The 16,486-nt window shown below is 34.7% G+C and overlaps 1 protein-coding gene across 5 annotated transcripts in view; it reads left to right on the plus strand.

Moving 5' to 3' along the window:
• The window catches only part of RELCH (RAB11 binding and LisH domain, coiled-coil and HEAT repeat containing), a 90,037-nt gene that overhangs the window by 19,215 nt on the left and 54,336 nt on the right, over positions 1-16,486 (plus strand). For all 5 annotated transcript variants that reach the window (XM_054583756.1, XM_054583757.1, XM_054583758.1 and 2 more), the window contains exons 3-10: positions 5,110-5,181; positions 5,293-5,348; positions 5,448-5,561; positions 9,957-10,160; positions 10,264-10,355; positions 10,973-11,266; positions 13,884-13,959; positions 14,968-15,063. In XM_054583756.1, coding sequence (XP_054439731.1) covers positions 5,110-5,181; positions 5,293-5,348; positions 5,448-5,561; positions 9,957-10,160; positions 10,264-10,355; positions 10,973-11,266; positions 13,884-13,959; positions 14,968-15,063 — 1,004 coding nt within the window. The remainder of the gene's footprint in view (positions 1-5,109; positions 5,182-5,292; positions 5,349-5,447; positions 5,562-9,956; positions 10,161-10,263; positions 10,356-10,972; positions 11,267-13,883; positions 13,960-14,967; positions 15,064-16,486) is intronic.

Genomic DNA, 16,486 nt, shown 5'->3' on the forward strand with positions numbered 1-16,486 from the left:
TATCAAATCAAGTGTATGAAATGTGGGTGAAACTTTACAAAACAGTTTTAATTAATCACAATTCCATTTCCATAAAGATTTTTGACTCTTTGCTAACCATTGATAGTAACTTAAAAACTTATATCAAAAGACTAGTAGTCCAAAAAAGTAATTATCCTGCCATCTGTCACTGGATCACATGTAAACTTCTCTGAAAAAGAAAGAACAAACATCTCTTTTTTATTTTTCTATACCAGTCTTGGGCAACAGGAGGTTATAGATAACACAGGTCTTGAGTTCATTGGCCCATCACGCAGATGTAGGGTGTGCTCCAACCTTTAATTAGCTATTATTGTTTATCTGACAGTAGATACATTTGTTTTCAGCATCATTCTTATAATTTTTTCCCTAAATTTAAAAATCTCATTTTTTCAAGTATCTATAGGTGTTCTTTCAAAAAGGAAAAGATCTGTAAATGAACAACTGTTTATTGAGCATCTGCTCTGTGCACCTCTTATTTCGAAGTTTTCTTCATAGTGTAAAAGCAATTCTTTAATTTATTTTAGGCATTCTGAGCATCTGCAATGTATTAGGACTGTATTATGCACTGGATATAAAAACATGAAATAGATAGTTTTTGCCCTTAAAGAATGTCTACTGAAACAGGTCTATATTTCTAATGCAAATAACTATTCAGTACTTTGGAAACAGTTAATAAGGATCTGCTTACAGTTCACATGATCCATCTCTTAGCATCAGAGTGTCTGACTTTGTTCTCATATCTCTGCCTGTTACTGTATGCTCTAGTTCACACCCTAACTTTTACATTGGGATCTAGAGAGCTACAAAAACTGCCATTTGGTAGGAAAGACAATCAATGTGGTAAGATCGGTAATATTTCAGATTTATTAAATATGGCATCAGGTATTGTTAGTTTCATTCAACAACTATTTGAGTGCTTACTCTGTATTCAAGGCATTACGTTGTTCTGGGAACAGCAATCAACAAAATAGATATATGAAGCCTTTACAAAGCTTAAATAGTCTACTCTGAATTATTGTTAAATTCTGAAATAGCATTTGGACTTTTGCCTGTTGGGAAAACCTGCCCTGCCCCGGTAAGAAGCAGCCTGCAGCCTCGTAGCCCTCTCGGTTGGTTCTCCACTGTTGGCCCGCAGCGTGCATATCCAGCTTTACCAGATTAAAGGAGCCCATTTGTCTTTTATTATATACTTCTCCCCTCGTATGCTACTTTTGTTTTTCTTATTTTGAACCTTACTTGAATCTTATGGTTTTGTATGATTTAAAATAATAAAGATGTTCCAACAAGACTTTAAAGGCAACAAGCCTTTAATACGGTTGTAGGTTGTTGTAATCTATATAAGTCATAAAGGTCTGAACTAGGATAGTTGCAGAGACAACTGAGATGAATGGTTATTTAGAGGGTTACTCGGGGTTGGAATCAGTATGGCTTGGACATTTAGTTAATGAGGGAGGAAGCACAAGGGACAGATGAAAAGAACACTCCAGGTTTCCTGTTGGGTCAGCTGGGTGGATAGTGGTACTGTTAATGGAGAGAGACTGAAGGGGGGAGGAGGAAGAGCAGATTCGAGAGGAAGATGGTGAAATTCATTTAGGTATGACTGAATTCAGAACTTGGGAGGCATTCAAGTGGGCATGTGCAGGTGGTGATTAGGTAGGTCTTTATCTTGGGGAAATGGTTTAAAGATTTCTGAGTCTTCAGAGATTGTGATAGTAAAAACCATAACCATAGACATCACCCCCATGGAGCACGTAGAGTAGGAAAGGTCCAAGGGTGACACCCTGAGAAACACCAGCTTTGAGATGAGTGATAGGGGAATCTGTACAGGAGACCCTGGGAAGGGGTAGCAGTAATGGAAAGAATTGTTTTTCTTTTAAGCCTTGGGGAAGATTATTTTTTCCCCATTATGATGACTGTAGGAAACTAAGTATCTCCAAACTGTGGAGATTGCATCTTGCTTGCATTCATTTATTTCTCACTGTCTACCAAGTCATGCCTAATAGTACTATGTTTGTCTTAACTCTCTAAACCCAGGAGGGGTGCTGATAGTACCATTTTGGGATTTTAATATTATTTTAGGAGAGATCTTTATCCTAACTCATAGTCTTAGGAGAAGTTTTCCTTTTCCTAGAAATGTTCATAGGATAATAAAATAAGTATTAAAGCTGGGGAAGTGGTATTTTGCTATGAAGTTAAATTACTTGATATTCAGAAGAAAAGCAAAATCTAGTACTAGAAAGAAGACAGTTTTATGTCTGCCCTGAGATGGCAGGGTTCTTGACTCCATCCTACTGATTTGACCTCTTCCATAGTGAACAGGAACAGGAGTGAAAAGTACTTGACTTGATCCGTGTTACGAAAAAAGTCTTCCTAAATAATCTTTTGAGTTTTGGGCTAAAATGAACTAAGACTAGCAAATGTTTCAAGATACTGTTAGTGGTTTATTTAGCTAGGACATCAAAGGATCGATCCTCTTTTCTGCTTTGAAATGGAACGTTTCATCTTGGGTGTTTGCACAGTCAGCTATACATCTCCCAAGTCATGAGAGCATGATCTTTAGCCCTCAGGTACCCCCGATATTGTTATACCAGTGTTATCCAACCCGGGTTGGGAAATAACTGTTTCAACTAATCTGGAGCTGCTTATACTGACTTATTAATATTTTGGTAAGATTGTAATATGTGTTACTGGAATATGCGTACATCTTCGCAGTTATCACTTTAGTTCCAACAAAATTGCACTCAGCAGTGTGGGGCTTCGAGAAGGTTGTGACAGTAGCGTGAGCAGATGGGCTGTTACTTCCTACAGTGTTTTTTAAAGACATACGCATCCTCAAACATTTTTATAAAGAATGATAATATTTTAAAAATTCTTGAAGGTTGTTTGGTAGAGTGTATCTTTTTACATAATAGTTAATTTTGAGCTCTAAGCCAATATTTTTTAATAAAGAAGAGACAAGTTCATATATGTGTAAATACAGCTGTTCAGACCTTTCTGGTAAAACCTTCTCACGTAACTGCAGTTACTTGATCATACTGTGCCTTTATCGAGATATGCTATAGCTTTAAAGATATGCCTCTGTCTTTTAAAGTCTATATTGTATATTAAGAAACATGCAGCAGAGTGAATTCATTTTGATAAGCACTATCTTTTTCAAAACATTGGTAACTTTTAATGACACTTGGCAGTGTATATGTATGTAGATGTGCATAAAAATCTAAATTCTTGCCGTCTGACATGGGTTTTTCTGGCTTTCTGTGCCTTGATCATTCAGTGTTTTGCTCTTGATCACCTAAACTTGCACCAGTTGAATTTGAGTTTTTCACAGTTTGTTTTAACCATTTTTTTCTTTTTTTTCTTCATATTTCTGTCTCTGGTGCAGGGCATTTCTGATCTGCAATTGTTCTGTAATATGTCTTAGTAAACTGTGATACTGAAAGCATAATATGTATACTCATTTTATTTAAGATATGGTTAAGTATTTTTAAACCTCAATTACCTTGAGTTTCAAATTAAAAAAAAAAAAAAGTAAACCTATTCTGTACTTACTTTACACTCTAAATGTGTGCAGTTTAACTTTAACCACACATTCTAAGAGTTTCCAGAAGTGTAAGTTTTAGGGAAAATATTTTAACTTTGTTGCACAGAAATGTTTGCAGATCAGCATTGCTGACTACCAAAAACCAAACAGTACATCCATGTCATCTGATTTTTAGTTGTGCTTCCATGTTGTTGCAGTGAGATTCTGTGCATCAGAATAATTGGCCTTCATTTACTAGATGTGATTCAGTTATAGCTTAAGTTTTCAATGAAAATATGCAAACTGAGTGAATCCTAATTTTTCCATGTATTTTTATAGCTTTGTTGTCTCTGATAGAATCTCATTTGCCATCTTTTTTCTGTTTTTTAGTCAGTCAGGAAAAAAAGTGCATATTAAAAATTTTAAATTTGCTAGCTTTCATACAGAACTATTTAAATACTATAATTTTAAAAATATTTAGTTGTGACAAAGATGACTTAATTTTCCTAGAGGTTTACTTTACTGAGATGACTTTATTTATATCTTAGAGCGGTGTTCATATATTTCAAATAAAATTCCCAGTTAGCATGCATACAGTTAAATCTTGCTCATGATGGAACATTTTTAAAAGCTTAGTAAAATGTTTCCTCAGTATTAATGTTTATCTTATAATCAGACTCTGGTACGAGGAGAAACTTTTGCATTTCATTAATACCTCTTAACATAAAAAAATACCTATTTGAAGAGTTACCAGAAACTTTGAAATTCTAAACAGTTTTAGTATCTGTAGCTAACTACACTTTTAGAATTTTATGCAATCTTTTGCTTTAGAATGATCTTAATTAGAAATTGAAAGACAAACTATTTCTACCCTTTGGCTTAAAATGAAACCTAAAATAAACTCTTAGGAGCTTTTTTAAAAAGATATGTAGTTGACATATCTATGCTTGTTTGTAAAAAACATATGCTTGTGTGTAGAAAAATTTATAGGCTTCCCCATATTTGGTAAATATTTTAACTATGTTGCTTCAACATCTTAATGAAGAGATAATATTCACTAACGTTTTCGTATATTGATTTATAACAGTATTTTAGATAATGCATTTAAAAATACCTTTTACTTTTTAATCGTAAGATTTTAGGTATATTTGCTTAGGCTTCATCTAATTTTTATCTTTTCCCCTAAAACTATATTACCTGAGAACATTTCATTGTGTTTCCTTTCCTAGACTGAGTGTAAGAGAAGCACCCAGATTATTAATATTTTCATTTACCTAGATGAGAGTATGCCATAGATTTTATTTTTAAATAGAACTGTTCCTTGTCAGACAGCTAGAACATTTTATCAATAATCCCCTGAATTCTAAAACTATGGAAAACATTCACCAGTTTGCTTGCAAATCAACTCTGCTGCATGCGTTCACGAGTTTCATAAAGATTGCATGCTTTCTGTTTTCAATACAAATTGTATTTTTTTTTCATACCCATCCTTGCTTTTTATTTTTTTATTTTTGTTTCCCTTTTCTTGGTTGGATGCCTGTGTGTGTTTATTCCAAATCCCTGTCCAGTCCTGGAGTTTGAACTACGGAAAGCCAAGGAGACCATTCAGGCCCTCCGAGCCAACCTGACAAAGGCTGCAGGTGGTATACATAAAATTTTTTTGAGACTTTTCCTTCTTTGACAATGTAGAAGTAGCTGAGATATTTTCAAATGTAAAATAGTAAAATATTATTTATATTTTCTTCCACCAGAACATGAAGTTCCTTTACAGGAACGAAAAAATTACAAATCAAGTCCTGAAATTCAGGTAGGTGAATGACAGATAGAAAAGCATTTCCCACATAAATTGGTAGCATGTGTACTGAAGGAGGAAAACTTACGGTATTTTATCTTATTTTGCCTATAGGAGCCAATCAAACCTCTTGAAAAGAGAGCTCTAAACTTCTTAGTCAATGAATTTTTATTGAAGAATAACTACAAGCTTACATCAATAACCTTTTCAGATGAAAATGATGATCAGGTACAGTTACTTTTTAAACAGTGCTTTACTTAATTTTTAATTCAAAATGTACTTATTTTCTCTTTTATTTTATTTCTTTAATTTTTTTAAGTTATACATATACTAAACTCCTACAATGCTAGTTACCAAACACAGTTTATTTCCTTGCCTACCCAGGCTAGTATTCTATTGATTTACAGATTTCTACTTTTTACATAAAGACTTCTCATTCTTTCCAGGTAGCTTTTTACAACTGCCTAGTAACTATATAATCTACTCACACTTTCAAGTATTTATAGAATGTGCTGGGTTTTTTTCCTTTAAATATACTTGGTAGTATAGGTTAATGTATACTTATAAAAACCTCTTCATAAGCACTATAATAATTAGGATGATAAATAATAGCCAGTGCAAGAATATTTTTAACAAGAGTATGAATATAAGTAGTATGTTTGAATATCAGCCAATTTTAGAGTCTCATTATTTTCCTGATAAAATCTTTTTTAATTGTTGTTCTATTACAGTTGTCCCAATTTTCCTGCTTTGCCCTCTACCACCCAGCTAACCACCGGCTCCCACAATCAATCCCGACGCTGTTGTCCATTTCTGTGGGTCATTCGTGCATGTTCTTGAACTAGACCCTTCCCCTTATTTTCACAATTATCCCCTTTCTGCCTCCCCTCTGGCCACTCTCAGTCTGTTCCATGGTTCCCTGTCTCTGTTTCTGTTTTGCTCATTGATTTATATTGTTCATTAGATTCCTCTTATAAAGTGAGACCACATGGTATTTGTCTTTTACCAACTGGCTTTTTTCACTAGCATAATAGTGTCCAGTTCCATCCATGCTGTCACAAAAGGTAGGATTCTGCCACGTAGTATTCCATTGTGTAAAAGTACCACAATATTTTTTGATAAAATCTTTTAAGCAAAGAAATGATGCTTGTTTTAGTGTTATCTCTGAACTCTGTAATATTTTGACTTCTTAGTGCTTAGATTAATTTGAATCTCACACCTTAGGAAAGTAAGTACCAAAGAATTTATTATGTAGAAATCAGGAGGCCATCATTTTAAATCAGGTTTATTCCATTGGTGTATGAAATATCCTGTGGGTAGCTTAACAAAAATAGACATTCTCAAAGGCAGATAGCAATTCAGTTACTTCCTCAGTTACTCTACATAACATTTCTACGTAACATTATACAACAAGTCTACATAACATTTTGCCGTATCAAATCCAACAGTATGTAAAGTATTGAAGGAGATTTACCTGACTTCAAGATATTATAGTCAAGACATTGTTATTGGCATAAAGATAGACAAATAGATCAATGGAACATAAGAGAGAGCGAAGAGATTGACTTACATTAGATGACCTTTTCATTTCTGACAAAATACAAAGTAAATTCAATGCAGAAAGCATGGTATTTTTAACAAGTGGTGCCAAAACACTTTGATATTTATCTGCCCCCCAAAAATGAACTTCAAACCATACCTCACAAATTAATTCAAATGGATCATAGATTTAAATGTAAATTCTAAAGCTGTAAGACTTCTAGAAGAGGAAAAACTTATTGCAACCTGGGAAGGTAGACAAAGATTCCTTAGATATGACACCAAAACCATGGTGTTTTTCAACAAATTTGTTCTCATCGAAATTAATAACATCTGCTCTTTGAAAGCCACTCTGAAACAAATGAAAAGATAAGCCATAGATTGGGTGAAGTATTTGCAAGTAACATATCTGATAAAGGACTTATATCTAGAATATATAAGGAACTCTGTAAACTCAATAAGAAAACAACCCAATTTTTAAACGAATGGACAAAAGATTTAAACAGATGCTTCAACAAAGAACCTGTATGGATTGCAAATACAACCTTTAATCATTAGGGAAATGTAAATTGCATCGTAATGAGATACGATGACACCCTAATTAGCATTCCTAAGACTGTATCAAATCTTGGCAAGGATGTTAAGCAACTGGAAATCTCATTATTAGTGGGAATGCAAATGGTACAGTTATGTTGAAACACACTTTGGCAGTTTCTTTAAAAAGTTAAAACTTTCACCACCTGTATGAACTGATTGTTCCTAGGTATTACAATCCAAGAGCAATGTTTGTACAAAGGTTCCTATACAATATTAATAGCAGCTTTATTTATAATTGCAAAAAATCTGGGGAACAACCCAAATATCTAAGAGCAGGTGATTGGATAAAAAATTCTTATATCCTTACAGTGGATACTACTCAGCAATAAAAAGGAGTGAACTCCTGATACAACATGGATCAATCTGAAAATAATTAATCTGAATGAAAGAAAACAACAGAGTGCTTACTGTATGATTCCATTTACATAAAATTCTAAGAAATGTAAGGAAAACAGAACACTGTTTGCCTGGAAACAAGGCAGGTGTGAGGAGTAAGAGGGAGTTGCAAAGGGCTCCTTGAAAACTGTTAATGAGCAAGTTCACCTTCTTCATTCTCCTCTCATGTTCAGACCCTGGCCAAATTTTAAGACTTTTCACCCTATTCTATTTTCTATCACATTGCCACATTCTATCCTCTTAATGGCACTTTACTGATACCTGGGATTATCTCTTGTCTCCCTGACTAGGCTATAAGCTCCTCGAAGCTAAATTAATCTCTTTTTTTCTTTTAAATTTTTACTTATTTATTAGAGAGAGAGACATCGATGTGTTGTTCCAATCATCTACACATTCATTGGTTGATTTTTGTATGTGGCCTGCGCAGATCAGACTCACAATCTCGGACTGTCAGGACAATGCTCTCGCCAACTAAGCTACCCCAGCCAGGGCTAAAATAATGTCCTCTTCATCTGTATCTGCATATATAACAATAAATATTTGTCGGTAGTTTTTTCATACTTTGTGTACCTTCATTGTCATACTGCTCTTTGCTTCCCTCCTGCCAGCTCTTTTCTTTTATGAATATCCTGTCTCTCTCATGCTATTTGAAACTTTTATTTAATCATAAATAAACTCAGTATCTTTCCCAGCTTCTCTTCAGTATATCTTTTTTGCCCTAAATACAACCTGTCTGTTCACTGAGGACCCTGTTTCCTGTATTTTCCAAGTAGATGAGGGCGCATTTCCCAGTCTAATACCAGATGCTCCCCAGCTCCTAGCAACATCGCTATGTCCCCAGCTGCAGGGAATTGCCTGTGCCGCCGCCACCACATTCTGCACCTTGTCTCTTGCTCCCACTGCGTCTGTGTTTACACCTCATTATCCACTTCCCTCCGCTCTCCCGGTTTTTCACAGCAGTCATCTCTGCTGCCTTCCACTTTTTCTTCCTTATCAGTCCTAAAATTTTAAACACTCTCAGCTTTCTCTTTCTCTTATTTTCTACCTTCCTCTTCACATTACCTTTGTCTGTTCATTATAATCATACATAAACAGAAGGGCTTACATCTCCCTGAACATTTTTGGTTCCTTTGGAGCTTTGTATCTTTGCTCATTCTCCCCTTGCTCCTGCGGTAATTAGTTCCCCTAAGCTTTCATTGCCATCTGCTGCATAAATACCTCCTCCTTTTCCAAGAAAGTGCGCAGGTCATCAACTTCCGGAAACCTTTCCTCACCCTCACCTCCAGACAGAAACGGACTTCTTTCTCTGAATTATGGACAGTTCTCCAGTCATAATATGTGTGATACTGTAGATTCTACTTCTGTCTTTATGTTCCTACTCTTTGTCAAATTCCCTGAATGGTGACAATATTTTTTCCTTTGGTCTAAGGAAAGGGTGGATATCTAATAAATAGTGAATATAGATAGATAAATGGACATTTGAATAGTAGTGTAATAGTCATTTCATAGATTTTTAAAAGATTAAATTTGTTTAGTACTTGTAAGCCAAGCTCTGTGTTATAGCCATAAAATATCTTTTATCCTTGATAAAACCCTAAGAGATAAGTATTATACCCATCTTACAGATAACTTGTTCAAGTTTCAAATGAATTTATAACAATAATAATAAATGGAGACAGATATGAATTTTATACTTGGGTCTGATTTTCTCCAAAGCTCCCATTTTTAATACCTATCATATCTGTCTCACATTTAACCCTCAATAATAGCTATTCCCATTATTCATAAACCTCAAAGGATTGAGAGTATCACATTTAGAACTTTCAAATGAATGTAAATTATAACTGAGGTATAAGACATTAAGTTAATACTAAATTTTGATCTATTAAAGGACAAGAGAATGGACACTGTATTTGCATATCATTGATTACTCTGGAACTTTATAAAGCTCTTTGTAACATAACAAAATTATGATGTTCAGTTTTTAAGACATTAGCAATGAAGAGTAAAATAAACCTCAAAAGTGTAGAATGAAATTGCCTCAGACATTTTAAAATTATTATTACTTTTACTATTATTATTATTATTTAGGATTTTGAACTATGGGATGATGTAGGATTAAACATTCCAAAACCTCCAGATTTATTGCAACTCTACCGAGATTTTGGAAACCATCAAGTGGCTGGAAAAGACCTTGTGGATGTGGCCAGTGGAGTAGAAGAAGATGAATTAGAGGCCCTCACGCCAGTTTTAGGCAACCTCCCTTCAACCCCTGAAACTCCTCATGCTGTAGAGGTGAGCGACGGTAACTATTCAAGTCCACAAAACGTATTTACAATACATAGAAGCATACTATGAGATCTTGAGTTTCTTTTTTTTTCCTCCCATTTTTTTTTAGAACTCTTTGCTTGTACAGAAATTAGAAGATAAAATTAGTTTGTTAAATAGTGAGAAATGGTCTTTGATGGAACAAATCAGAAGACTTGAAAGGTTAGTACTTCATCATTTCTAAAAAACATTAATTTTATCATATGAGATTATATAAATATAAAAAAGAACATTTTAGTTGTCAGACATTTTTAATATTGTAATACTTCTGAAAGTCATGTAATTGTTTTATATATTTAGTATGTCCTGACCCCCCTACTCCCAAAAAAGTTATTAAACTGATGTAGTAACCTCCTAATAATCAATTATGTCTTGGAACCAAAGAATAAGATATTTTTTACTTCTCTTGAGTTCTGTCAATATCAATAAAATAACTCCTTCACATTAGTGTTATACACATTTCTAATTCATTATTTCATTTAATTCTTACAATAATCCTCTGGTTTGGTGGAATTATCCCTATTTTACAAATAAAGAAACAAAGTTAAGTGTTAATCCAGAGCATTTTCTAAGGCCATTTTTATGCTTCTTTGGTAAAGGTCTGTAGCTTTTAGGTATATGAAGCATCAGTATATGTACTACAGAAAAGATTAATCAGTGCCAAACCAGTTTCTATTATGTTACACTTTTAAGAAATTAAACCCATTATGAGGTTTATGCTATTGCCTAAGTTCTTTAAAGTACAATTGTTGTCTGATAACATCTCTTTCTTTCTACAGTGAAATGGACTTTCTCAAAAATGAACACTTTGCTATTCCAGTTATTTCTGACTCTGTTCAACCTTCTTTGGATCAGTCTCTTCGCAAAGACTCTGAGGACAGTGGACAGAAACCAGTTATAAATAGCTCAGACGAGGGAAAAAACAAGGATATCCATCTTTCAAAACCAGATGAAGCTGATTCCACTGTCCCTAAAGAGAATTTCCCAAACTCTTTACCCAGGAGAGAAAGAGAAGGAATACCATCTTCTTCTCCATCAAGTAACAACACAGTCCATTTTGATAAACCCAATAGGTAAGTGTGCCTCCTGTATCTTGAAATGTGTCTTTCAGCTATTTAGTACATTGCCAAATCAGAAGAGCTTCAGTTCTTATCTGAACTGCTTTTGCAGATCAGGTGCCTTAATTTTTTACATTGGTATTAACACATAGCAAAGTACATGTCACAAAAATGGATATCACGATCTAACCACTAAGCTGAATTACATTAAAGAGACAGAAACTGTAAATGGGGTAGCTCCAGTCTTAGCCAAATACTTAAACCCATAAATAACATGTATGTTACTATGTACTGCAAACCCTTTCACCCCGTGCTTTTTACCTTTTCACCTTTTCACTTGACCTCAGTTGTCAGACTCAGAAGAGGTTTTGGTAGTGCGTAGTTGCCTGTGATAAAGAGGGAGTAGTTTTTGCTCCTAGTTCTTTTTCCTGTGTCTGCTTCCATTAGTAATAATGCATCATTAATAGTTTTCAATTCATTTATTTAATTTTTAATACCTCGCATTGATTGAACTCAGATGGCAAAACCATGGCCCCAACACTTCATGATCATGGTTTCTAGCGAAGGAGACTGTGTAATTTAAAAATTGTTCAGATTGTAATGCGAAAAAAAATTTTAAGGAACCTTTTCTAATCCATCAGGCACAGTTCTAAGTGTTTCATGTATACTAACTTATTTAATCCTTACAAATACGCTATGCTGCCTCGTGAACCACAAAGTCGTGCTTCCTCCTCCTAAACAGAGGGATAGTGTTAGGATATAATAGGAAAACGCAACTTAAAGGTACTCATTGTCAGTGAGAAGTGTCTGGTTTGTTTTTAAGCAGAGCTTTCCATTCATGAACCACAATTTTTTTGTACCTACTAGGTATATTTTTTCTTTAGGTATTGTGGTGCTTACATAGTTGAAATAGAGCATTTATTTTAATATGGATAAGGTATGGAGATAAAAGAAATCTATGTTCTGATATTCAACAATAATGGCATTTGTAGTACAGTAGTTCTTTAGTGTTCGTAGTACTTCCATATATTTCCTTTAATAGTCAAAAGCCACTCTTTAGAGAAAGATGATTGTTAAGTTTGTTCAACTGATTGTTTTAGTTCTTAACTATGTGCCAGACAGTGTTGACAAGGAATATAATGGTAAGCAAAATATATGGAAACCCCTCAGTCAAAAACCTTACAATATGAGAGACACTGGCAATCAGACAATTATACTAAAGTATGAAAGAAGGTAATACAAGAGAAGTTCAACTTCTTTTGGGAACACACAGTCAGTGCACCTAAACTAGTCATCAACAGGAAAGGTTTCAGGGAAGAACTGTTGTGCATCCTGAGGCCTGACAAGTAGGACAAGGTAACCAGGCAAAGAGGAAAGAGCGAGAGTGTTCCCACCAGGGGAGAGCAGCATATGCAAGAAGCCGGTGCATATGGGGAGCTAAGAATTTAGTAAGGTTTCAGAAAGAGTGCAAGTGGGAAGAACAACAGGAGATGAAGTCACAGAATTAAGCAAAGGCTAAGTCATAGAAGCCACGCTAACTCGTCTTAGAGAGTTAGGATGCCACGGAGTCTCGTCTTCGAGAGTTAGGATGCCACGGAGTCTCGGTTTTAGGAAGAGTGCTCTAGGCAGAGGTAACTGGAGGGGAGCAAGGCGTGGGGAAGGAGACCAAGGGAGCATCTGTGGGAAAAATCCGAGTGAAAAATGATTGAGGCCTGTCCTGCACTGGAAGGAAGTAGATAGGTTTGCAAAGCAGTTACAAGGTAAAGATTGATTTAATTTGGGGTGAAAAGAAAGGAAAGTATAAAGGCTGATTTGAAGCTTCTGGCTTGGGCAGTTGGGTGGATTATGGTGGCCCCTCTGCTGAAAGAATACCAGCGGAGGAGGAGGAGGAACGTAACCGAGCAAAGAAGCTCGGGCCTGGGCGTGGTGCTCTACCTCTATAACCATACAAATTACTGAGCGCTGTTTCCTGAAATTTTTGGTGTTGGCCGTTTTCTTTGTAGATTGAGCACGTCAAGTACAAGTCATATTTATAATTTCACAAATACTACTACATAGAGAGACCAGTGTTGTTTTAGAAACATAAATAGGCTAATATTTGTAATTACAAAAAATACTTTTAAATAGACCATGAATGTTGAATGAGCTTTCCCATCGCTTACCTTACCTTTTACTTCTTTTGTGTTGATCTCTAACATTAAGGTTTATCATTATCATTATTATATAGATATGCAAAACTTTCATTTCCGTCAGCCACTTACCAGCTCAACCTTTGTATCCATTGTTTACCCTTCTGGGACCATAGAGAACTAGAGAGAAAAAAGTTCTCGTTCACATTTTGCAGGTACTTTCTATCTGTAGTCATTGACCTGCTCTCTTACTTCAGGTTTAATCCATTAGCATTTACTGCCTGTTCATTCACATACCCTCAAGCTATTTTTAAGATCAGCAATTATTGCTGATTTTTACCCCCGGAAAATTCTGCAGGGAGGTATTCTTCAAGTTATTGGTGGCTGAGAAATCCAGTTAACACTTGTGGGGCAGTATCAATGCAGGAATGGAATTACAACATGTAATTTGCTTTCTCCTTAAATACCAGTGGTAACTCTTTGGTATTGCCATTTTCTTCTAGGAAATTATCTCCTGCTTTCCACCAAGCACTACTCTCTTTTTGTCGAATGTCAGCAGATAGTCGTTTAGGATCAGAGGTAAATAACACCAGATGTTCTTGCAACTTTCTTAAAACATTCAGGGTTTCTTGGGGGGGGGGGGGGGGGTGGTATTTAGCATCTCATCTAAAAACAGCTGTGATAAGACTATTTTTAAATCCAAATCTGTTTTTTAAAATAATGCTCTAAGAAATAGTTCCTAAAATATTTAACTTTGAAGAAAGGTAGTTGATTATTTCTTATCTTTGGATTAAAGGTTTGTTTAATATTAAAGTGACTTTTTGCACTCTATTTTTTATTATGTCTGCTAACATGGTTATATACCTTTCATTGGTATAATTCAGAAAACCAATTAAGTACATATTGTTTATATTTCAGTTATTTTTAGATTACTCCATTATTTTGATTTCATCAAGAACAGTTGTCTTCAGTTGCTCTCAGATATGCTTTCCTCAAGTGCTTCGTTATTGTTCTTGCAGACTCACCCTGAGAGGGTATTTTATTTTTTCCTCCTATCTTTATATTTACCCCTCCATTTCAAGCTGGGTTCTGGTTGATTCTACTTGCTGGGCTGCTGTCTCACAGCATCATTAAGAATACATATAAGAGAGCTAGAGGGGGTTTGGATGCCGTTCGGGCACTCTTCATCGGAAGACCAGGTCAGCCTCCTTGGGCCTCCCCTTGCCTGCAGCTTCATTATACAGACTCCTTAGGCAAAGATTGTAGCTTTGTGGGCATCTCTTCAAGGTCAAAAGAAAAACTACTGAAGCTGCCCAGGTCTTATATTATCCTTTCTCGTTCCTAGAGCTGGAGCACAATAGTCCTCCCTGTCTTAATCCTTGCTTCTTCCTGGTTTTTAATCCATTTTTGCCCGACAGAAATGTTTACCTTGTTTGGGAACACAGTTGTTATTGTTGTTACCGTCATCATTATCGTGAGTTGTAATTGTGGATGTGTGTTTGGAGCAGAGGCAGCAGAATTTGAAGCATGAGCTTGAAGTACCATCATGCACAGAAGTTCTCCACTGTCATCATTTGTGTTTCCTAGGTGTCTCGGATTGCAGACAGTGAGAAGAGCGTCATGTTAATGCTGGGACGCTGCCTGCCACACATTGTTCCTAACGTGCTGTTAGCAAAGAGAGAGGTGAGACCCAGAGAAGTATTTCATCGTAGTAATCTCATCATGTTGTCCATTCTTTGTCATTTTAAAGTTTAGTGTTATGTTTTTATTTTGTTAAAGTCTATTACTTGCAATCATATTCTTACTTTTGTGCATGCATCTCTGCTCCTAGAGAATGGTTTTACACCTCTGTCAGGTGAGTTCAGTAAAACTGCATGGTATTCATGTCGTTTCAATTTTGCTTAAAGCATCATTAGCTTCTGCTACCCTAACTATTACTGTAGGTCCATTTATGTGCCATGAACACTGTCCGTTTTTTTGCGTTACTAGTTAACTAATTTATCTCTGCTCTTGATAAGATATGCTTGATATGCCTACAGAAATAGACAGTCTGTATTGAAAATTAACAGGGACTAAATATATAACTCTTAAATGTACTTAGAGTAACTGTTATAATGTTAGTTTTATTATATTTGTTTGGCAATAACCACACTTGTCTTATGATAATAGGATAGTTATAATATTTATTAAAATAACTTTTGAGAGTACCTGTTTTGTTTTTCTTGTAGTTAACCTGTTATTGACATATGCTTTAAATACCCAAAATACAGGAGCAAATATAGTTTAGTACACCAGACTATCTTAGGAGCCTAAGTACAGTAGAATGTTATCTTTATAGTTATATTTAGCCAATAAAAGATTAATGAAAAGTTATTTGTAACCTCATTTAAATGACAATGGATGATTTACTTGCAAACAAATTTAATTATTTGAATTATTTTAAGTTTATAAAATCAACTTCCAGTTTATAAAATTTTTTATAAAAAACGGGTTAGGAATATTTTAGAATGTACCATATAAGTTTCTTTTGTTATCTTTTCAATATTTACCACTGATTTCAATCAAAATTCATGGGACCTACAGTATGATAGGTACACAATGCATTGGCAAAACCAATATGAAGCTTATCCTTATCTGTTTAGCACAAGAAATTTGTACTGATCTTCAAGAAAAGTTATATGTAGAGCTTTAAAAATTTTTATTCCTATAAGTATTTTTAATTAAAAAAAGATAAAAATGACTTTTCCTACTGGTGGTTATATTTTTCCTATTTTTTAAATATAGTTGTGAGATATTAATAAGTATGGAAAATTTTCTATGTCTTGAAGGATCAGTGTCCAATTTCAGATTGTTTTGCAGTTCTGCCTGGCAGAATGTTGTTTGAGCTTCTTTTTCTTTTTCAGCTTGTAACATAATCCATGCAATGCATTAATGTTTGCATTCCTTTTATTATGTTTCCTTAATATAATCTTTAAAGTTCACAGAAACCTAATTGTTATGAGATGCAATATAAGCTTTTTTATATTTTAATTTTTCCATTTTTTATCATAAAAACTCTACAACTAAAACCTAATTGTACTGCATGAAGCATTTATAAACATGCATC

Source organism: Pteronotus mesoamericanus, unplaced genomic scaffold (genome assembly GCF_021234165.1).
Source record: "Pteronotus mesoamericanus isolate MK-2021 breed Mesoamerican mustached bat unplaced genomic scaffold, CSHL_Meso_final contig_74, whole genome shotgun sequence".
NCBI lineage: Eukaryota > Metazoa > Chordata > Mammalia > Chiroptera > Mormoopidae > Pteronotus > Pteronotus mesoamericanus.